Source organism: Cryptomeria japonica, chromosome 8 (genome assembly GCF_030272615.1).
Source record: "Cryptomeria japonica chromosome 8, Sugi_1.0, whole genome shotgun sequence".
Taxonomy (NCBI): domain Eukaryota; kingdom Viridiplantae; phylum Streptophyta; class Pinopsida; order Cupressales; family Cupressaceae; genus Cryptomeria; species Cryptomeria japonica.
Genome location: NC_081412.1, coordinates 162,097,865 through 162,121,260, shown reverse-complemented (window position 1 = coordinate 162,121,260; position 23,396 = coordinate 162,097,865). Strand labels below are relative to the sequence as shown.

Below are 23,396 nucleotides of genomic sequence, written 5' to 3'. Positions count from 1 at the left end.
ATCTTTCCCTTTTCGCTCCTTTGTCATTGATGGCCTTTAACTTTTCCAACATTCAGGATTTACTGAGAATTGGGAACCTGTCAAGAGTTCTCAGGGTTGCAAGAACCACTTCCTACTCCAACTAATGCTCAACTTAGCCATTTTACCTCTAAAGTTCTAAACCTTGTCAACCTGAAACTAAATGTATCCTTTAGCCATCTCCCTTCATCTTAAACCATTGAAGACTTGAGGACTCTTGCTTGGTTTTCCTTATCGAGGGTTCCCACCTCATGAGGAACTTCCACTTGAATCACTCGATCTCTCTCTTTGTTTCTACCAAGGGTAGTTCCAGGAAATATTGTTGGCATTGATGATGGTTTCGAGAACCTTATTGATGAGCAACAAAGGTTCAGGCACCTTTGGAACTCGTCGATACAACCTCATAGAAGAAATTGTCATAATTTTATTTGGAACAATAACTATCAAAGATTCTCGGGTTTCTTGGAACACTTAGAACCTCTGATCTCTACGAATTTCTCCATTTTTCTCTTTCACTAGCAGTGCCATCACCTTCCCAAGAAACTATTGAGGGTCAGCAATCGGGAAGTCCACATGTATTGATTTGTACCCAAAATAATAAGAGAGGATGATTGTTGAAATGTCAAAAGGTTGACACTTGGTTGTTTTCACAGAGACTTGACGGAAATTGGCGATCAGTGAGATGACCTTCCTTATGCCTAAATGGTAAGAGAGTATGATGAATTGTGGAACGCCAAAAGTATGAAATTTAGGCATTTTCATAATGAATCAAGTGGGGTTTCGACGATTGGGGGAATGGAGGAACAAATGCCAAAATGGCAATGATACAAAGGAAACCTTGACGACCAACAAGACGACAATATTAACACTTTAGCAGCTTTTAGAAGCAAATTAGTGAGGTTTCAGGGAATTGATAGAGGAATCACTTAGGTATGAAGAACATCAAAAACCTGATAACCCAAAAATTTCAATACTTGACAACTTTGGATTTTCAAATGGGCTACTTGACCAAGACATGGATCTTGGGGCATGAAAATTGGCAAGGCCTAACAGGAAACATGATCCAAAGCTCCATTTTCTCCCTCTCCTCCTTCCTTTCAATCTACCTTTTAACATCATTGGTGACCATTGGAGAGAATGAGAGGTGGCCACTATCAAAGGAAATGCCTTTGACCTCCCTCTTGTCATAACCAACTTGCAGGGGAGTGACTCTCCTTAAACCTACAACATGCTCCTCAATGGGAAGCACCTGCTCGCTCTAACGAAAATTGCCTCTCCTTTTATTTTTGCTGGACATCTATTGCCTATTCAAAAGCTCTTTTTTCGATCTAGGTGAGGAGGATTCCAAAAAAGGTCGTGGAGTCTAGCTTTTACACTCGCCAATTGTGTCTGCTTGAAAGTTTCTAAAGCCTTTTCATCAAATCTGTTTTGTTCATATCTTTCCATCTTGGTATTTCCACAAGAGCACATTTCTTGAAGGATTTCATACCAAAGATGTGCCTCCACATGCTTCCTCATTTATTGTTATAGGTGACCCCCTCCTCATATTTAGTCGTCAATGCTTGCATTCAAGTTTCTCCCTTCCCAAAAATGATTGTTGGCAAGTGTTTTTCGCCTTTCCTTTGGTTTCAGCTTTATCTTCTATTTTTTGATTTATTTTCATTAGTATTATTATTATATGACCCTTGCAATATTTAGCATGAAGGTGGCCCACATGGGAGATATGACAATAGCTGAGATTCAAATTTCTTAAGACAAAAAATACACTCAAAGTCAGATTTTAGGGTTTTATTCATTTTTTTTCTGTTTTGGTGCTAACCTAGTCTTTTGTTGGATTCATTGGGTCTGACTGGGTCTCGCAAAGTAACATGCGTGGTACTTGCCAATCATAAAAACTTGTGAGTTATGTTGAGTCTGGTGAGTACTTGCCAGAATGTTCAAACCCTGGTTGGAGTCTTTGTATGAGTAGCATTTTATTCTGAAACTAAGGTTGAGAATATAATTAATAAATATTGTGGTGAGGGGTTATCATTCCTCCTTTCATAAGTTTCTCTGTGATTGTCCTGAGATCATATTGTTTCTGAGTTTAAAGCATGCTTTACTGACATCTTCTCCAATTTTGATTGCTGTCCAAAGTAAAATGTCACATGTAATATCAGGCATTGGGTTTTACTCATTCTCGTCATTTATTCCTCAGGAAATTATATGAAATTTTACAATGCAATAAGAATGTCTTATCCTGATATCAAAATTATCTCCAACTGTGATGGATCTTATCGACCACTCGATCATCCTGCAGACATATATGATTTTCATGTAAGTGCAGACTGAGCAATTTTTTATGCAAAGCTTATTGGAGACCATTTATCATTTTTTTGGGGATCATGTTCTGGTAATTTTGCCTCTTACCGAACAGATAAGAAACACAAGCTTAATTTTTTTGACAGATCTATACATCAGCAAGCAACATCTTTTCTATGACCCATCAATTTGATCATACAACACGAACAGGACCAAAGGTATTATTTCTCTGGTTGGTGATGAATTTTCCTCCTGAGGTCGTATTTAATAATTTATCTGATGACTGACATTTTTTAGGCCTTTGTGAGTGAATATGCTGTGACTGGAAAAGATGCTGGAAAAGGCAGTTTATTGGCAGCACTAGGGGAAGCTGGTTTTCTTATTGGTCTAGAAATAAACAGGTCTATAATTGTTCCCCTATCTTCTTGTCACATCAATTTCACTGAAGTTGAAACTTTAAATAAGTTCTACGTTGAATGCAAGCTTTGTGTTGATTCATTTCGGCTAGTTATCGAGTTGCTAGACAAGGAAGAATAAAATATTAATCATGGCATTTCTGTTCTCTTTTCTTTTAGAGCTTATGACTGGTTTAAACTTTTTGAAAATGCAGCTTTCTTTCTTTTTAATTCTCAATAGGTTCAGCCCAATCTCCCTTAGATTGAGTGGTCCTAAAAATCTCATAAGAATGCATATAAACCTTAAATAGTTGCGAACCAGAGCACTAAGATTAAAGAATCCTTTAAGTCTTATAGTGATATTTGTGGGAAAGCTATTAATATAGTTCTGCAGAATGTTATTGAGACTTTTGATAACAAAATGAATATTCATCTGTTTCATTGGTCCTAGCAGTGATATTGTGGAGATGGCAAGCTATGCACCACTGTTTGTCAACACCAATGATCGCAGGTTTTTCTCTTAGTTATTATAGAAATCCTTATTTTTGTATTTTAATTCTGTTACCTTTTCTTCTTGATATGTGCCTTTTTTTTTGCTCTTTTTTTATCTTAGTATTTTAATTTCATTGATGCATAAAGTCACCAGTTGTAGTTTCAGTAACTTTTTGATGGAAGGTTTAATTTATACAAGTATGAATACGGACACAGGTGGAACCCAGATGCTATTGTATTTGATTCGTGGCAACAATATGGAACTCCAAGCTATTGGGTACAACAGTTCTTCAAGGAATCGAGTGGTGCTATACTTCTTCCTGTTTCAATTCAAGGAAATGCTTCATCTGGATTTGTTGCTTCTGCAATAAGGTGGAAAAGCTCAGAGAGTGAAGATGAGTACATTAGAGTAAAAGTATGATTTTTCCTAGCAGTCTCATAAGTATACATTGTCGTATTAATAATGATGATCTTTTAGAAAGGGTGCTTATTGAATTATTTTGCACGATCCCCTATGCCAATAGATATTCCTCCTTTTTTGTGTATTCTAGGTTAAAAATAAAATCGAAATGGACCTTATTTCTCTGGCTTGTCAGAGACAAACAATCTTTATTTATGGTTAATACTGCAAGAAAGAAGAGATTAGTATATGGTAGAAAACTGAAATTTGAGCATTTATACTGGAAAGAAAGAAAGAGATTAGTATTTGGTACAAAATTGAGTTTTTATATTGTTAAAAAGGCCTCACATGTCTTCATGGCATGAGTTCAGTGGAGTTCCAATTTTCACATAGTAATGCAGCACTCCTAAACAATAATTTTTTCCTATGGCAGAGCAGGGTTGTTCAAAAAACTAACAATGCTAATGGCAAAACGGAGCAGAATATATTGCTTCTCTGTCACAGCTCTAGTCTATGCAATGCTTTTCTTTACCCTTCCATGTTCCACTGCGTATCTATTGTAACTACCATTTTAAGCTTACATTGCTAGACAAATATTAAGTAGTAGTCTGTCCAGTATTTAACTATCAGCTCATATTATTCTTAACTAGTGAACACATGATGATCTTTTCTCATTTGTGCTACTGGATAACTTTTTTGAATATGGAGCCATTTATGTTTAGATGGCATGCTCTAAGCCTCTCAATGAAATCCCCAAGTTGAATTTTCTGTAGTAGTCTGTCGAGTATTTAACTATCAGCACATGTTATTCTTAACTAATGAATACATGATGATCTTTTCTCATTTGTGCTTCTGGATAACTTTTTTGAATATGAAGCCATTTATGTTTAGATGGCATGCTCTAAGCCTCTCAATGGAATCCCCAAGTTGAATTTTCTTGCGCTACTTGTAGATACTATAGGATGGATCCATAACTTGGTTTGTCAAGCATACTGTACCTGTTTGGTCAGTTCATAAGTGTTTGATCATAAGCTCATGTCACTAAGACAAACCTCACAATATGATCTACAAGGATGAGCCCGCGCACAGTGTAAGGAGTTCCTTGACTGTCTTGAACTAGCTGCCATCCATCTCTACTCCTTCCATATTTATCATATTCATATCTGTTGTCTTTTAGGTGTTTTCCTCTTATTTCCATACATGAAGTGAGAAACATTACCCAATCATTAAACAGACAGCTACTTTTTGTTTTCCCATTCTCAATGTGAATGATCTCCATTGAACTTGGGAAAAAGGAAGAAAACCCCCTGGTAATTTGGAAACCAAATGCCATTTTTTACAGTTTCGATTCACAATTAACTGCTTGAGGTTTGCAATCTATCTTAGTTGTAATTTTCAATGGCTTCTTCTACAATCACTGGTGCTATGTACTATTTTCCCTCAAACATATGATTTTTAAAGATGCAATAGAGGAAGAATTATTCCCTTCAGAATCTCAACCATGAGAAAGTTTCTTATATATTATTTCAAAAATTTGTTATCTTGTTTATGCTCATGTTTGGCAATCTGGCACTATATTGTGGAATATTGATAGTATCACATACCTAACCATTTGAAGCTGTGTTGTAGGCTGTTAATATTGGTAGCCGTGAGCTGACACTTGACATCTTAATAAGTGGTTTACTTTCTGATTCTATCAACTTTTCCAATTCAAAACTGACCATTCTTACATCTAATGATGTGATGGATGAAAATTCATTTGACCAACCAGGAAAGGTATGATTGAAGATTTCCCATATCCAAATCATAATTTTGTCTGAGAGTGTGAATATTTCAAAGTAGAGATGGAATTTTGGCAAATAACATATTTTTTTCTATTGCATGTGGGAGATGATGCAGGTTGCACCTAAACCATTCACACTGAGAAATAATGGAACTGATAAAAGTATTTTGGTGCCTTCACATTCTGTTATTTCAATTGATCTGCCAATTGATCCTTCTCTGCATTCAGCAATATGAAACGATTTATACATTTTGGCTTCTGCAATGCTGGTTGCAGATACCAAAAAATCTATCCAGGTTTATGTTCAGGTTTCCCATGATGTGTTGCCAAAGCAGCAGTTGGGATGACTTGGCTGTTCTTAAAATTCCTGTCATAGATATAAGAAATAATTCAGCACAAGACTTGGAAAGTGGACGAAATTGCTTCAATTTTCAAATACTGCATTATAACAATCTGAATATTTTAAGATCATGATAACAGAAAGATTTCATAAAGGTTATCCATTTCAGTTAAAATACTGTCTCTGAATGGTATCTGACACAAACCAAGTTATTTGTGCTGTGTATGATGCCTTTTGTCTTTTAATTAATACTAATAAAGAACTACATTTGCATATTAATTGAGCATTCCTGACGGTATCTTTTTGGAAGGATAAGTTTCACACAAAGACATTAAACAATTAATTACATCTACAACATTATCAGTATCATATAGTATATTAGCTAAATATTGCTGTAATAGACTCATAAAACTATAATGTAGAAACTGTTGCAAGATATGTTCGAAGATAGTGTAATTTTTCAACTGTTTGTAAGATATGGGGTATGTTTTCATGTGATGCTACACAGGTGTTTGTGGGTGATGCCAAAGTGAGGTTAAACTGACCCATGACATGCTTATTTACAGTTTGTCATGTCCCTATGATGATTGTACAAAATAAGTATATGTAATCAAATTCTCTGTTACTTATGCATTAACCATTCAATTTCATCTGAGGATTTGATCGCCTATGATTCCATATTAATTTAATATTAATATTAAGTTGTATTACATTAGTTAATATTTTTATTATAAAGATTATTTATCGATGTATTACATACCTTATTATGTTAGTAAACTAAATGGTGTTAGCAAATATGATAATGCTTATATAATTAGTATTACCGTTTAAAGGAATCAATGCACAAGAAGTGCCTTTCCGGACAGGCGCGACCTGACTGCTGAATGTTAAATGATACGCCTCTATGTTTAAACCGCACCATTATACTATGGACGTGATGGTTGAAAGACCAAGCTCCGATTATATTATCGGGTTGGGAGGAAGAAAAGCAAAATAAGAATTCTTTTCGGGGAAAAAAAAGATAGCAGGATAAAAAGAGTTTTTTGGAAAGAACGATTGCGGGCAAAAAAAATATCGATTACTACAGATCAGACTTCCGGCTGAAGAGGCAATAGACAGGTATGTCGCCATACTCAGAAATTATGCCAAATTGTTTTAAAACGTTTGTAATTTGCACAGTAACTAGATTCCCGGGTGTAATATGCAACGGGTAGTTGGCATCAGCCGGTTTCATATGTTCTGATAACAGACCTTAAACATCTATCAGTTAACTCGTACAACACTGTAAATGCAATTATTTATATGTTTGACAGTGTTGTGTATTTCTTTTCATTAAAATGATATATGTGTATTTATGAGTACAAGCAATTCCAAATTTGATAAGTTTAAATGGTTATAACAGAAATAAATCTAGTAATGAATGTGAAGGAAGTAACCATCTTCACCACTACATCTAATTCTATGGTATATTCAGATATACATAAATAGGTTATTAATAAAGTCAAACCCCAAAATGGCTTAAGGGCATTCTCTAATGACTTCGTTTTCTCATCATCTGGTATAATAAATAAAACTATATATATATTGGGTAAAATGTACTGCTGGAATAATAACAGATTATTTATATAAGTCTGAACCAAAACATACTGTATAATTTTGTGTCAATAACAGTAAACAGCAAAGATGAATCTATATTTAAATTCACTTAAAATTCCAGGAAAGCAGAGAGATTGGGAGAGGAGGATAATGTCTGTCCCAGTTGTTTACTTACTGATCCATGTAAGATCAGTAGGCTAGTAGGGCATATGACTGCTACTGGGCCTGGGACTGTGTTGTGCGTATTGCACACACCCCGTCAGTTGACAGGGGACCCCCCCCAAATTTTGTCTGCCTGTGCGAGAGAAATAAGACCAAGTCTTGTGAAATTCGTCAGTAATGGGTAATTTGCAAAGTTTTTTTTAAAAGGTCCGAAATTGGCAAAAGGTCTAAAAAGTCCGAAATTGGCAAAAGGCGTAAAAAGTCCGAAATTGGCAAAAGGCCCAAAAGGTCCGAAATTGGCAAAAGGTCCAAAAGGTCCGAAATTGGCAAAAGGCCCAAAAATCCCGAAGTTTGCAAAAGTGCCTAAAGGGCCGAATTTGGACCTTTAAGTGAAAATGTGAAAAGTGAAAAGTCGGCAAAAGTGCCCAAAGGGCCGAATTTGGACCTTTAAGTGAAAATGTGAAAAGTGAAAAGTTGGCAAAAATGCCCCAAGGGCCAAATTCGGACCTTTTAGCCAAAATGTGAAAAGTGAAAAGTTGGCAAAAGTGCCCAAAGGGCCGAATTTGGACCTTTAAGTGAAAATGTGAAAAGTGAAAAGTTGGTAGAAGTGCCCAAAGGATCGAATTTGGACCTTTAAGTGAAAATGTGAAAAGTGAAAACTTGGCAAAAATGCCCCAAAGGGCCAAATTCAGACCTTTTAGCCAAAATGTTAAAAAGTGAAAGTTGGCAAAACACTCCAAAATCCCAAAGTTTGCAAAAGTGCCCAAAATCTCGAAATTCACCATTAAGGGGTGAAAATGTCAAAGTTTTTAAAACTTTTCGAATGCCCCTCTTGCCCGAAATTGCCAGGAAAAACTAAATTCGCGGAAGGAGTAAAAGCGTTAAAACTTGGGAAATTTTCAAATGACCCTCCAAGCGTTAAATTTTAATATTTGTTGAATTAATTAATTAATTTTTAAAATTGATTTATTAAAATGAAATTGATCGTTTGCAGGTCATAGGACGTCATTAGAGAACCAGGAAGAAAGACCTGAAACGCAAATCGAAGAAGGATCGCAATCAAGGCCAGGCACTGAAGACGGGAAAAGAAAAAAGATGTGGGAACGCGTTGCAGGAGCGCGAGAGCAACCAAACATTGGGAACCGTGCCGCTGAACAAGATGAAGTCCACCACTGGGACCAAGGACCAAAGAACACTCTGAATGTTGCAAGTTTATGCCTTCTCGAGAAAAAAGCACACAGCTGGATTTAATTCCAGGAATTCAATTTCTAAAAAGCTGAAATTGTTTTATTGTAAAATTGCTTGTAGGTCCCACTTAGATATTTTGAAAGAAAGGGGAAACAAGTCAGTTGTGGACAGTTATGTCCAACTACCGGATAGACTCAAATTGAAGCCAAATAGTGGCAGGTAGTTGAAATTGTGGTTGAATGGATGACTGAGAATTTAATGGGCATGGGTTAGGGCTGCTCTTTTCTGGAAGGCAGATCAGGACCCTTGGATGCAGTTAATCCTAGCCTTTGGTTCGTATTGTAAAATCTATAAAAGGCAGAGGCCTTTCTTTTTTAAAGGGTTAGATAGTTAGAGATTTTTGTTAAATAGTTAGACTCTTGTGAGAGTTAGATTTTAGAGTTAGAATAGGTTAGATTTTAAGTAGTAGCATAGAGATGCTGCAGAAAATGTTGTAATAGGCAGCTGAAATCAATATATAAACATTGATTTGGTGTTTATTGTCTTGTTTTCATCCTATTTGCATGGTTTCTTTCAGCATTTTAGATAGATCTTTCTATTTTGGGTGTGCAGGTATTTGATAGATTCAAGCTCATACCATTGAGAATATACTGATCGTGTATCCTTTTGTATGGTTAACCTGAGCCTTCGATTGTGCTTAGTTCAATTGCAAGTGTCCGTCTGAGCTGTGCCAGAATTGGGTGCTTAGCCGTGCGTCTCCAATTTGAAAATCTTCCAAGTCCCTTTGAAGATTGCACCGTTCCTGCAAGGTTGTGAGCTATTCTGGCCAAGCAAGAATTGGTTATGTTGAATCCGTCTACCCGCATACCCGTGTTGTTAGTTTTAGATCTCCTAACCCTTTCTTTTTTCTCTTTATTACGTAATTCGAGAATTGCAGCAGACCAGCTTGTTGCAAATCGTAAGTCCCCTTGTGCTCCCAGCAAATCACATCGACCACTAAGTAATCCCGCAGTCAAGACCTAACAATCAAAACCTTGAGGTCGTTCCCTTTGATCAAACAAAAAACAGCATTAGGGATTTTCTTATCTCAAGAGAGGATAGGATACTCAGCGAGTACATTCTATTCTACGTTGGCCGGATGAAGTCGCAAGTTCAACGATTTTAGACACGTCAACAGAATTGGCGCTAGGAGGGCTTGATAATGCAGTATGGTATTGCTGCATGAATTCTCGCTCAACCTTCCCCTTGAACAACCCGATCAAGGACTGAGCCAATCATATATTGTAGATTAGTTACGAACCCTTGCTTGGAAATCAGAAGTAAATCACCCTCTTTTCAGACAAGTAAGTCACACTATCAATCACGAAGAAAAAAGGGGCTTGCAAATAGAGATTGTGATCAAGGAAAATTTAGAAAGACAAAGGATCACTGCCCTTCGCTAGCAAGTTCTTAAGGAAATCCGACAGTTCTCTTTCCGGTCCGCTAATATGGTAAGCAATGGGTCTGCCCATTAATCCTCCTCAGCCAGGAAGAGACCCCGAACCAGTGATACAGCCAGATTTGAATTTCAGCGACGAACAAGAAAACCTTATCACTGAATTATATAGCTTGGCTTGGTCCGTGAAAAGAAATTATCCTGATTGGTCTCAGATGCGTTTTATCCTTGAGCAGGAACAAGAAATTGCTGACCGCATTGACGCACAGAATCAGAGAGATCAAGAAGAGGCTAATTAAGTTCCTTCACTTGTTCCCGCACTGCGTCAACAGAATTGGCGCTAGAGGGAGGGACAGTATGATGAAATGTGTAGACAGCTAATTCAAGATCATATCAATCCATATTTGTGAGGAGTAACCTTATAGCTTTTTTAACCTCCTCCGCGCGCAACAGAATTGGCGCTAGGGGGGCCTTTGTCAGGATCCAGGCAGCAAGTTGAGTTTATTGAGACCTTTTAAATGCTATACTTGGGATATGCAAGATCCTTGTTAAACCAGAAAAGCCAAAAACTCAGAAAACCAAAAAATACCAAAAATATTTCTGAGTCAGTATGTTGAGTCAATCGCTTCATGAAGGCTGTTCGCAGTCCGAAATTTTTCAGATCCAGCAGAGGTTGAGTTTGCAGCTATATCCCAAGCAGTTGTTCGAATTTGCATCTGCAACTCAATGCAGAATTCACGACAGCACAATGCACGATGAACTGAATTGCTTGACATTTTTGTCAAGGGTTGAGATTGCATTACAAGGGCAGATATTCTTTTGGGATGTCCCCAAACCAGAGGCGATCGTACAGCCAGATATCCCCGGTCCTCCGTCCAGCATCGAAGAATTTACAAGATTCAAGAATTTGATTGAGAACCAATTTGGTCTCGAAGAGGAGTTATGCTTGGAGAACGTGTTGTCACCTTGGTGGTGCAAAATTCACCACACCCCACATTCAGAGTTCACCTGCTCGCTATGCATGGAGGCAGTCAGTCAAGTTAAAGCTCAGTTTGGACTGCCGGAAGAACCAAAGGAGAGCATCACCAACAAAGTGTGGAGTGCCTACCTTGCTGCAGACGAGTATAGAAGATCGCAAAATCAATACAACACCACACCGTCTGAGGATGTTAAGTTGGGGCTATCAAGTGCTGACCAAGATGAACCAGTCAATCAGACCAAGGTAGCAAATGAATTTATTATCCCTGCAATTGATGAGGACAGTGTTCAAGAGGACGATCAAGGGAGCTTTGTGGATCAGCCACAGGTTGAAGAGCAGTTTGCAGCAGCCCCACAAATGGACGATGCAGTCCAAGAGTCCGTCGAGGATGTTTTTGAGGGCTAATCAATCAAAGAGTCCCTGCTATTTGAGGACATATTAATACAAGTGCATAAGGCCGCATTGTTCATACAGCCCAAGGATTCACTGACAGATGATGCGCCTCTCTTTCCTGAGTTCGAGTTCGGTTTCAAGACTAATTTTCAGCCTACGCAACCTAATGTGGAATGTGATGCTGATTTGCATACACCAGACGCTATCGAGATGCTGCACCACCAATGGCGACCTCTTGATACAGCTACTGAAGCCTTCCCACCGCACAACCCACCGTACAATACTTTGCATGACTTAGAATCTTGCCAGGTTGTTTCTTTCCCTCCTGCTGTTAATTCTGAAAATTTGAAAGATCCCTGATGGATCTCTTTTACCAATCTGCTGTAATTTTTATTTATTTAAATTGATTTTTCCTGCTTATTAATATTTTCTTTCAGAAATAGACAGAAGTTGCAGAAGGGTTGAATTCTTTTTGTATTCTAATGATTTTTTCAACAAGTAAATAATGAAGTACAAGTACATGAACAAAGTACTGAAAATGAAGTTCATATACAGCCAAAACAAATTCGATTCAAGGCAGATTTCTGAATATAAAATCAAATATTTGACCAGCTGAAGATTTCCAATAATTTCAGGAAGATTACAATCAGGAATAATTCCAACCTGGATGCTGAAAGAGTAACATAACTAGGAATGAAGTTGTGGCGAGATTCTAGCCCTCCAAGTGCTGCACGTGGGAAGGAAAGTGGCTGCCAGGTACAGCCGTACGGCTGCCAAGTACACCCAACTGGTTAGAAACCCCAAACCCCACGCTGAACTCTGTCAGAATTGCTGAACCTCCAGAAAGAATGCCGTACAATCTCCAAGATGCTAATAGCTGCAAACAAATCCAAACCACTGTATTGGGGGCTACGTCCCAAACAGGCAAGGCATTGGGGTTGGCGTCCCAGATGCTGAAAAGCTCTTCCAGAGCCAAATCTCAAATCCAAGATGTAAAATGTGTAAAAGATAATCATAGAATGAAGCTCCTATCCCCTTATAACCCCTCTCAATTGCAAATCGAACCCTAATTGTCTCCAAGTGGCGTGGTCTAGTGGAAATGTTATAATTTCTTATTTTAAAGTGGTCATGTTACTAGAAAATGACCTTTTTCCCCATAGACAGAAATCCGCTCACTGAATTGCCCTGAGACCAAAGAGAAAGATTTAAAGAATTTCAAGATCTTTCCAACGAGCTATCACACAATAGGATGCGCATCCAGATGAGACCAAAAATCCCCTTATTACTCCAAAATGGCTAACAACTTAGCCTTATTTAATTATTAAACGCTAACTTAGGAAATATTAAAAATATAACCCAAATAGCCACAAAATGCCCAACTGACATTACAAACCCTAAAATCATCCTGTCACCTATCTGTGACTGAAGTCGGAAATCAAGGATTCACTGGTAGTCTCATCCCTAAAATCTAGGGATGTTCCTAAAATTTAGGAAACAAGCCCAATCTCTTTGAAACTGAAACCATCTAAAAGGTCATGAATAACCTCACGACTGGCAACTGTCACGACCTCCTAAAATTTAGGGATACCCCCTAAAATCTAGGAACTGCTCCAAACTGGCTCCAAACTGCCTGTAAAGCCAAAATCCAATCACTATATGCACTGAATGAGTCCCAATCAACCTCTGCTAGCCTATGAGACTCCAATGATAGGCCAACTCCTCCGTCTCCGATGTCCACTCTAGAAAGGGGACATGACAAGCCTCCCCTCTCGGAGTTGCTTGCCCACAAGCAACTGAAACACCAATCCTCCACCATCCCAAATAAGATGTAAACAAATCATTGCATGTAACTGCTGCTCATCTCTGATATAAACAACATGCAATGCCCCGGTTTGGAATGGCTCCTCAAAATGCTGAAGCACCTGTGCTATCAAATCAACACTGTCTGGGTCCCAGAGCGAAGCATAGCTCCCGCTGAATACCTCAAGTGAGCAATGGAAAACTATATCATCTCCATAGATCGAATATCCATAAATGCCAAGACCACTAGTGTGTCTGTGATCACCAACATGCATAACATCCGTCATAATATCCAATGAATGCCAATCCATGGAAGACCCTCTGTGATCTGACCCCATCTGACACAAGTGACACACAACTGCCACACACTGCTGCTGATGTGCCGGAAGATCTAATGCCAACTCACTAGACAATATATAATACTGACTAAAATCATCACTGTCCAAGCTGGCATCTAAAAATATGTAATCACCAACTAGCAATGAAACAATCACCCTGTCTAGAGAATCAGGTGAAATTGCCACATCAACTGGCTCAAAGTACTCACTAGGAGTAACATCACATAACTCATCCATGCCAGCTATCTGATGACAATCAACCTGTGGATCAACTGTCGTCCCACTCTGCTCGATAAACTGAGATGGATAGTGGGTAAACTCCAGCTCCATCCTCGTGATATTCCGAACATACCGTCCAAGTGTCAACAACCATTGTACACCCGCGACTACATCTATACATCTGAAGTGAAGCAACCCATGTAGGATCCACGAAAGGAAGGTACTACACATGTCTATACCATGATCCCACACAAACCACCTGTAGGACATAAACTGCTCCTGCTGCTCTCCTCTGATATAAGTGCCATATAATCTTAATATCTGGAGCAACATACTATAATCCCTATAAGACGCTGTATCAAATGAATCAACACCTGGATCCCAAATAAAACTAAATCCACATCCATCTGTCATGAAGAGACAATGATAGTAAGAGGCATCGTCGATACCGTGTCTCTCTATAGCCACTGTGAAACCATAAATACCACCAATCTTCAATGTTGAAATGGACCCATCAATAAGACAATTTCCAACAAGCAAAGTGTGATGGAAACCTCTCCAAAACCTTTGATCAGCGGCTGCAACTTGCCCAATTTCTCCACAAGTTAGTATGTCTTCATTGGAGGATGCCAAATAAATATATTGTTTAGCCATGCACCAAATATAGTCTCTTACACGCTGATCTTCATAGCCCACTATCACATCTAAGAAAACTGAGTCACCAATTAATAAGTACATCGCTGCCCTATCATATGAAAGAGGTGACAAGTCCACAAATGAATAGTAGATGTTTTTGTTCTGCAACATGGATAAACCTTCAGTGGCTGGTCCACTATGAATGCCACCTAACAACTCATAAACTTCACACCTAGTCTTCCCAACTTGAATGTTCTCAATGCAAGGTTTCAAATTTGACTCATTAGATGAAGGAAAATTGCTGATCAAACTCAGAAAATCAAACTGATTTCTATTTCCATTCAATATATCTTCGCTGTCCTTTTCTTCCCTTGGAAGAAATAAAGATCTAATGGATGATTCTCTTTGTATCCTTGCGTCATCTAACCGATTGTGATGCTCTTTGACTCTTTGGAGGTGGTGTCTTGCTTGGGCAGCAAGCGTTTTTGCTTGGGCAGCTCTATGTAACCAATCTTCGTTCAACTTTTGGCAATGTTTTATATCAGCTGCCCCAAAGTACACAAAATCAGACTTATGGTGAGTTGTATTATTTGCATCAGCATAACCCATGCTTGTACCATAAGCACCCGCAAATGTAGAATGCAAATCTCTATTCTCTTCATGACCAAAGGCTGTCATATCTTGAGGAAGATAAGTTACGTCACTGCTGTTATGGACTTCAGAATTATGATCATACTGTGGTGACAAATCTTTGGATTCACTACACACCATTAAATTTCGACTTTCCTCATGGTCTTCCCAATTGAGAAGAGGAAGTAGTGTGACAAATGAATCCAAACTTACGCTGTCCATTTCAACCTCATGTTCTTCATCAATTGCTGATTCAAAATCAGTCTTTGGGCAATCTGAAAACTCATCAAACCTCTCATGAATGTCTTGTGTATTGCTTGAAGTTACAAACTCTTCCTTCACATCTTCCACCAAAAATGATGGGACAGCGTTGTAACCAACCAAAGAGGCACCAATTGGATCTACATGTCTCTCAAAATCTTCAAATAGTTTCCTACCAATCTCACTGGTAAACATCATATCTGCTCCTCTTCCTTTGCTTCCCTTGCTCTCAATTGACTCTTGTTTTGTTCTTGGTTGATGACGTGGACTTGAAAACATCAAGTCATCTTCAACTGGTACACCCATGAATTGTGTGAAGGAAAGGTGGTCACATATCTTTTTAGGAAGAGAGCAATACTTATCATAGTTGTTCATAACTATATCATTGAATGTCTTGGCAGGAGACCTTCTCCTTGTACTTGTTGAAGGAGTTGTACCCTTAGACTGTCTGGAACTCCTTGAAGGTGTTTGTTCAAATTCTTTTCCTGCTTGTTTATTTCTAAACAACCCTGTCATGATGTCCAATTTGATTTTCAACCAAACTAAACTCAAATCTGAATTAGAACTCTTGATCTTCACCCAACAGGCTGGCAAGATCAAAGCTCTGATACCACTGAAAGATCCCTGATGGATCTCTTTTACCAATCTGCTGTAATTTTTATTTATTTAAATTGATTTTTCCTGCTTATTAATATTTTCTTTCAGAAATAGACAGAAGTTGCAGAAGGGTTGAATTCTTTTTGTATTCTGATGATTTTTTCAACAAGTAAATAATGAAGTACAAGTACATGAACAAAGTACTGAAAATGAAGTTCATATACAGCCAAAACAAATTCGATTCAAGGCAGATTTCTGAATATAAAATCAAATATTTGACCAGCTGAAGATTTCCAATAATTTCAGGAAGATTACAATCAGGAATAATTCCAACCTGGATGCTGAAAGAGTAACATAACTAGGAATGAAGTTGTGGCGAGATTCCAGCCCTCCAAGTGCTGCACGTGGGAAGGAAAGTGGCTGCCAGGTACAGCCGTACGGCTGCCAAGTACACCCAACTGGTTAGAAACCCCAAACCCCACGCTGAACTCTGTCAGAATTGCTGAACCTCCAGAAAGAATGCCGTACAATCTCCAAGATGCTAATAGCTGCAAACAAATCCAAACCACTGTATTGGGGGCTACGTCCCAAACAGGCAAGGCATTGGGGTTGGCGTCCCAGATGCTGAAAAGCTCTTCCAGAGCCAAATCTCAAATCCAAGATGTAAAATGTGTAAAAGATAATCATAGAATGAAGCTCCTATCCCCTTATAACCCCTCTCAATTGCAAATCGAACCCTAATTGTCTCCAAGTGGCGTGGTCTAGTGGAAATGTTATAATTTCTTATTTTAAAGTGGTCATGTTACTAGAAAATGACCTTTTTCCCCATAGACAGAAATCCGCTCACTGAATTGCCCTGAGACCAAAGAGAAAGATTTAAAGAATTTCAAGATCTTTCCAACGAGCTATCACACAATAGGATGCGCATCCAGATGAGACCAAAAATCCCCTTATTACTCCAAAATGGCTAACAACTTAGCCTTATTTAATTATTAAACGCTAACTTAGGAAATATTAAAAATATAACCCAAATAGCCACAAAATGCCCAACTGACATTACAAACCCTAAAATCATCCTGTCACCTATCTGTGACTGAAGTCGGAAATCAAGGATTCACTGGTAGTCTCATCCCTAAAATCTAGGGATGTTCCTAAAATTTAGGAAACAAGCCCAATCTCTTTGAAACTGAAACCATCTAAAAGGTCATGAATAACCTCACGACTGGCAACTGTCACGACCTCCTAAAATTTAGGGATACCCCCTAAAATCTAGGAACTGCTCCAAACTGGCTCCAAACTGCCTGTAAAGCCAAAATCCAATCACTATATGCACTGAATGAGTCCCAATCAACCTCTGCTAGCCTATGAGACTCCAATGATAGGCCAACTCCTCCGTCTCCGATGTCCACTCTAGAAAGGGGACATGACAAGATTTTCCGTTTAATTCTGAATATTCTAGAAAAACAACCTGTAAATGGATTAACCACGGACCTAATGAACTTCCCCAACTAATAATTTTGCCCAATGTCCTGGTTAAATTCGAGAGTGGCCAACTGAAAATTTTCTTTTCAGAGTATAAAGACAAACCAGCCAAATTGAGAACTATTCCCACTGCCCTGTTACTGCTGCATATACTAAAAAATCATCCTGGACTGAGAACGCATGCATGCAGCCCGCATTTTGTGCAATCGGTCTCTTCTTGTACATAGTTAGTTTAGGTTTTTGTTCGTTTTCTGTTTTAGTGTAGTTTCCCTGTTTTCTGCTTTTCCATAGTGTAGATGTCCTTTTGGAAGAGGCTATCTCCCTGTCAGTTTTTGAAGGGGTTTGTTTGCTTTTCCCAGCACTGGTGTACGAAGTCAGAAAAAAAAAAAAATTCGGCTCATTTCTTGGATGTCGACCACTGTAACGCTCAATCCCACGTAGGCTTCACTGCTTACTAGCCAAGGTGAAAAAGTGAAAATAAAAGAGAAAAATCAAAAGAAAAGAAATTGAAAAGCAAAGAAATATCAAGTTGCTTGGCTTTGGGAATACAGACACCTTTGCCGGTATTCAAAAGAGAATTTATCGGAAACAGAGCAATCTCTGTGAGCTTACAGGCGATAACTTTGTCGGGGCTATAGACGCTTGCTGGTAGTGGGACTCTATCCAGGTTGCTTTTGGAGTATGAGTCGATCTACGTAACTTGCATTAACTAAACAATGATATCAACCTTCTTTAACGCCAGAATGAATTTCACTGCACACACTTGATTTCTCAAGGTTGGTGACTTGATTCAGTTTGCGACCTCATTTTTACTTTGAATTTGTCTTTTGTCATTTGGGTTGTTTTGTGAGGTATATACCAGAGATTCTGGGGTTCGATCCGGATAGTCATCCTTGAAATGTTTAGGAACATTTCCCAGCCGAGTCGCCATTTGTTGTGCGTATTGCACACACACCCCGTCAGTTGACAGGGGACCCCCTCCCCCCCCTAAATTTTGTCTGCCTATGCGAGAGAAATAAGACCCAGTCTCGTGAAATTCGCCAGTAATGGGTAATTTGCAAATTTTTTTTTAAAAAGTCCGAAATTGGCAAAAGGCCTAAAAGGTCCGAAATTGGCAAAAGGCCTAAAAAGTCCAAAATTGGCAAAAGGCCCAAAAGGTCCGAAATTGGCAAAAGGCCTAAAAAGTCGGAAATTGGCAAAAGGCCCAAAAGCTCCAAAATTGGCAAAAGGCTTAAAAGCTCCGAAATTGGCAAAAGGCCCAAAAAGTCCGAAATTAGCAAAAGTGCCCAAAGGGCTGAATTTGGACCTTTAAGTGAAAATATGAAAAGTGAAAAGTTGGCAAAAGTGCCCAAAGGGCCGAATTTGGACCTTTAAGTGAAAATGTGAAAAGTGAAAAGTTGGCAAAAATGCTCCAAAGGGCCAAATTCGGACCTTTTAGCCAAAATGTTAAAAAGTGAAAGTTGGCAAAACACTCCAAAATCCCAAAGTTTGCAAAAGTGCCCAAAATCCCGAAATTCACCATTAAGGGGTGAAAATGTCAAAGTTTTTAAAACTTTTCGAATGCCCCTCTTGCCTGAAATTGCCAAGAACAACTAAATTCGCGGAAGGAGTAAAAGCGTTAAAACTTGGGAAATTTTCAAATGACCCTCCAGGCGTTAAATTTCAAAATTTGTTAAATTAATTAATTAATTTTTCAAATTGATTTATTAAAATGAAATTGATCGTTTGCAGGTCGCAGGACATCATTAAAGAACCATGAGAAAGACCTAAAATGCAAATCGAAGAAGGATCGCAATCAAGGCCAGGCGTTGAAGACGGGAAAAGAAAAAAGATGTGGGAACGTGCTGCAAGAGTGTGAGAGCAACCAAGCATTGGGAACCGTGCCGCTGAACAAAGATGAAGTCCACCACCGGGACCAAGGACCAAAGAACACTCTGAATGCTACAAGTTTATGCCTTCTCGAGAAAAAAGCACACAGCTGGATTTAATTCCAAGAATTCAATTTCTAAAAAGCTGAAATTGTTTTATTGTGAAATTGCTTGTAGGTCCCACTCAGATATTTTGAAAGAAAGGGGAAACAAGTCAATTGTGGACAGTTATGTCCAACTACTGGATAAACTCAAATTGAAGCCAAATAGTGGCAGGTAGTTGAAATTGTGGTTGAATGGATGAGTGAGAATTTAATGGGCTTGGGTTAGGGCTGCTAGTTTCTAGAAGGTAGATCAGGACCCTTGGATGCAGTTAATCCTAGCCTTTGGTTCGTATTGTAAAATCTATAAAAGGCAGAGGCCTTTCTTTTGTAAAGGGTTAGATAGTTAGAGATTTTTGTTAAATAGTTAGACCTTGGTGAGAGTTAGAATAGGTTAGATTTTAAGTAGTAGCATAGAGATGCTGCAGAAATTGTTGTAATATGCAGCTGAAATCAATATATAAACATTGATTTGGTGTTTATTGTCTTGTTTTCATCCTGTTTGCATGGTTTCTTTCAGCATTTTAGATAGATCTTTCTATTTTGGGTGTGCAGGTATTTGATAGATTCAAGCTCATACCATTGAGGATATACTGATTGTGTATCCTTTTGTATGGTTAGCCTGAGCCTTCGATTGTACTTAGTTCAATTGCAGGTGTCCGTCTAAGCTGCGCCAGAATTGGGTGCTTAGCCGTGCGTCTCCAGTCTGAAAATCTTCCAAGTCCCTTTGAAGATTGCACCATTCCTGCAAGGTTGTGAGCTATTTTGGCCAAGCAGGAATTGGTTATGTTGAATCCGTCTACCCACATACCTGTGTTGTTAGTTTTAGACCTCCTAACCCTTTCCTTTTGCTCTTTATTACGTAATTCGAGAATCGCAACAAACCAGCTTGTTGCAAATCGTAAGTCGCTTTGTGCTCCCAGCAAATCACATCGACCACTGAGTAATCCCCCAATCAAGACCTGACAATCAAAACCTTGAGGTCGTCCCCTTTGATCAAACAAAAAACAGCATTTGGGATTTCCTTATCTCAAGAGAGGATAGGATACTCAGCGAGTACATTCTATTCTGCGTTGGCCGGATGAAGTCACAAGTTCAGCGATTTTAGACACGTCAACAGACTGGCAACCTTTAAACCCCTCTACAATTTGATACTACCCTGGCTTAATAAATTTAAGGGTGGGACGAGGAATGAATCATGGGGATAAGACCCACACCACTAATAGTAAGCCACAGGGGCATGATAACTGCCTTTGGATCTAGAGTGGGCTGGTTGGGCTAACTGGATCACTCCCTGTGTTACCTATTATGGTTACTAAAGGAAAAACGTAGAAGCAACATAAGTTAACAATTGAATAAATCTTGTTTCCGCTGCATATGTATAATCTGAAAGAAGTAATTTCTGTATATGTATATGATCAGTGATTTCATTTCTGATTTATTTTTTATATCTATTTCCCAGGCAAACATATTTATACTTATATCACTAGTAAGGGACATTACAAGTGGTATCAGAGCCTATCTCCTGCCACCCTAGACGCAGAAGTAAAATGAGTGACCAACTGAGCAATGACCTTAGGGCATTCATGGAGCAAAATGAGAAAACAAATCAGTTGATCTCACAAACACTCCAAACCCTAAGCAACAATAATTCTAGAGCTACCCAAAAATATGGTAGGGACACCAACTCTCATCATTCCGAAAATAATCAAAGTAATGATAGTGCAAACACAAGGCCCACAAAACCGTTTTTCTTACCAAGAGAAGAGTCTAGGGAAGAAGAAAATCACCCCCCTTTGGATAATGTAGATGAGATATTAAGAGCATATAAACTTAGACCCAGAACTAAAAGCAAATGTGTCATTTAGAGACTATCATGAGGCCAAAATGAGGGCTATTCCCCAAGCTAAAGGCCAAGGTACGGAAATAAAGACCTTAGGGAAAGAATCAGAAAAATCACCCTTCCCAATTTTGATGGGTCGGGAAAATTTTCTGCCAAATCCTAGATCCAAAAACTTGATACCTATCTTTCCCTCAACCATATGACAGAAGAAAATGCAATCCAATTTGCAGTATTACATCTCACCGGAATTGCCCATGATTGGTGGCACCATGGTCTTGTCACCCTAGGTCACCAACATATCACTTCCCATGAAGAGTTCACTCAGAAAATCATCAAAAGGTTCAATCAAAAACATCCACAATGGTACTTCAAGGAGCTGACCCGCTTAAAACAAGAAGGGACTGTGGAAGAATTTGCCATTGAACTTCAAGGGTTAGCAGTGATGGTACTAGAAATTTCACAAGAGAGACTTACTTACCTCTTCGTGGAAGGACTAAAGGACTCAATTCGTAGTATAGTAGGTGCTATGGAACCAATCAGTCTAGAAGAAGCAATTTTGAAAGCCAAAAAGTTTGATGCCCCCTCATCCAAAGAGAAACCTAAGAATTTTCAATCTAGTGCAAAAAGCCATCATAAGGGAGATAACCCCAGGAAAGATCATCATAATGAAAAGCCTTGCCACGATTGCAAGGAACCATGGGAGAAAGGTCACATTTGTAAAAATGGGGAATTTAAAAAACAACGTGATGAACTAAGGAGAAAAAATTTGTGCTTCAGATGTAAAGAACCATGGGAAAAAAATCATCATTGTAAAAAGATACAAGCACATCGCTTGGAAAGGAAGTTAGCGGATGAAACAGAAGAAAATTCACAAAAAAGGGCAAAACTTGATGATATTGAACCGGTCACTCTAGCAACCATCTCACAAAATTCATAACATAGACCCCTCAGATTGAAGGGCACTCTTCGAGGGGTCTATGTTATGAATAGTGGTGCACTCCAAGGACAAAAGGTAGTTGCTCTGGTGGATAGTGGTGCCTCCCACAACTTTATCAACAAAGAACTAGTGGCTAGAAGGAAGTTAAAAACTCAAGAGTTTGAAGGATTCAAAGTAGCATTGGCCAATGGGTTCATAGCCCCTTGCAGACAACTCATTCCCCAAATGGAGCTCAACATGGAGAATCACACAATCAGAGGTAACTTCTATGTAGTTACCTTGGACAATGATGCCATTTTAGGTAGACCATGGATCCATTCATTAGGCCGCTTCATTATGGATCTCCCAAACATGGAAATTTGTTTTCAGCACACTGGGAAGGAGGTCACGCTTAAAGGGTTACTGGATGGAGCAGCCAAGATAGTAACATGTAAAAAAATGGAAAAGATTCTTAGACATGGGCAAGGGGAATAGATTGCTCGATGTTTGGTCCTGAATCAATCAGCTCCACATGACAAGGCAATTCATGTTGATATCCAACCCATTTTGAGCAAACACCACAAGGTCTTTGAGGATATTCCAGCAGGACTTCCTCCAAGCAAAGGTTTTGAACACTCAATTGAATTAGAAGAGGGTGCTAAGCCAGTAATCACCACCCCCTATAGACATCCTTATAAATTTAAGGTAGAAATTGAGAGAACCATCAAAGAATTATTGGAGATGGGTCATATATAGCCAAGTTCAAGTCCCTTTGCCTCTTCTGTAGTATTGGTGAAAAAGAAGGATGGGACAATGAGAATGTGTGTGGATTATAGGGCATTGAATAAAAAAACTATAAAAAATAGATACCCTATTCCCCGAATTGACGAACTACTTGATGAACTTCATGGAGCCAAATGTTTCTCAAAAATTGACTTAAAATCAGGGTATCATCAAATAAGAATGAGGAAACAAGATGTGCCAAAAACTGTTTTTTGCTATCACTATGGGCATTTTGAATTCTTAGTGCTACCATTTGGCCTCACAAATGCCCTGGCAACATTCCAATCTTGCATGAATCATACTTTTCGCAAACTCCTAAGAAAATGTTTACTCGTAATCTTTTGATGACCTCCTTATTTATAGCAGAACATGGGAGGAACACCTACAACATATCGAGAGGTGTTGAGTATTCTTGAATCAAAATCCTTGTATGCCAAAGT

At 38.7% G+C, this 23,396-nt stretch overlaps 1 protein-coding gene across 1 annotated transcript in view; it reads left to right on the top strand.

The window, feature by feature from the left end:
* Positions 1 to 6,008, top strand: part of LOC131044783 (alpha-L-arabinofuranosidase 1) — a 230,667-nt gene extending 224,659 nt beyond the window's left edge. Inside the window, exons 11-17 of the mRNA XM_057978219.2 lie at positions 2,216 to 2,334; positions 2,466 to 2,537; positions 2,617 to 2,720; positions 3,169 to 3,225; positions 3,423 to 3,621; positions 5,236 to 5,382; positions 5,506 to 6,008. Coding sequence (XP_057834202.2) covers positions 2,216 to 2,334; positions 2,466 to 2,537; positions 2,617 to 2,720; positions 3,169 to 3,225; positions 3,423 to 3,621; positions 5,236 to 5,382; positions 5,506 to 5,625 — 818 coding nt within the window. The 3' untranslated portion in view covers positions 5,626 to 6,008. The remainder of the gene's footprint in view (positions 1 to 2,215; positions 2,335 to 2,465; positions 2,538 to 2,616; positions 2,721 to 3,168; positions 3,226 to 3,422; positions 3,622 to 5,235; positions 5,383 to 5,505) is intronic.
* The last annotated feature ends 17,388 nt before the right edge of the window (positions 6,009 to 23,396 follow it).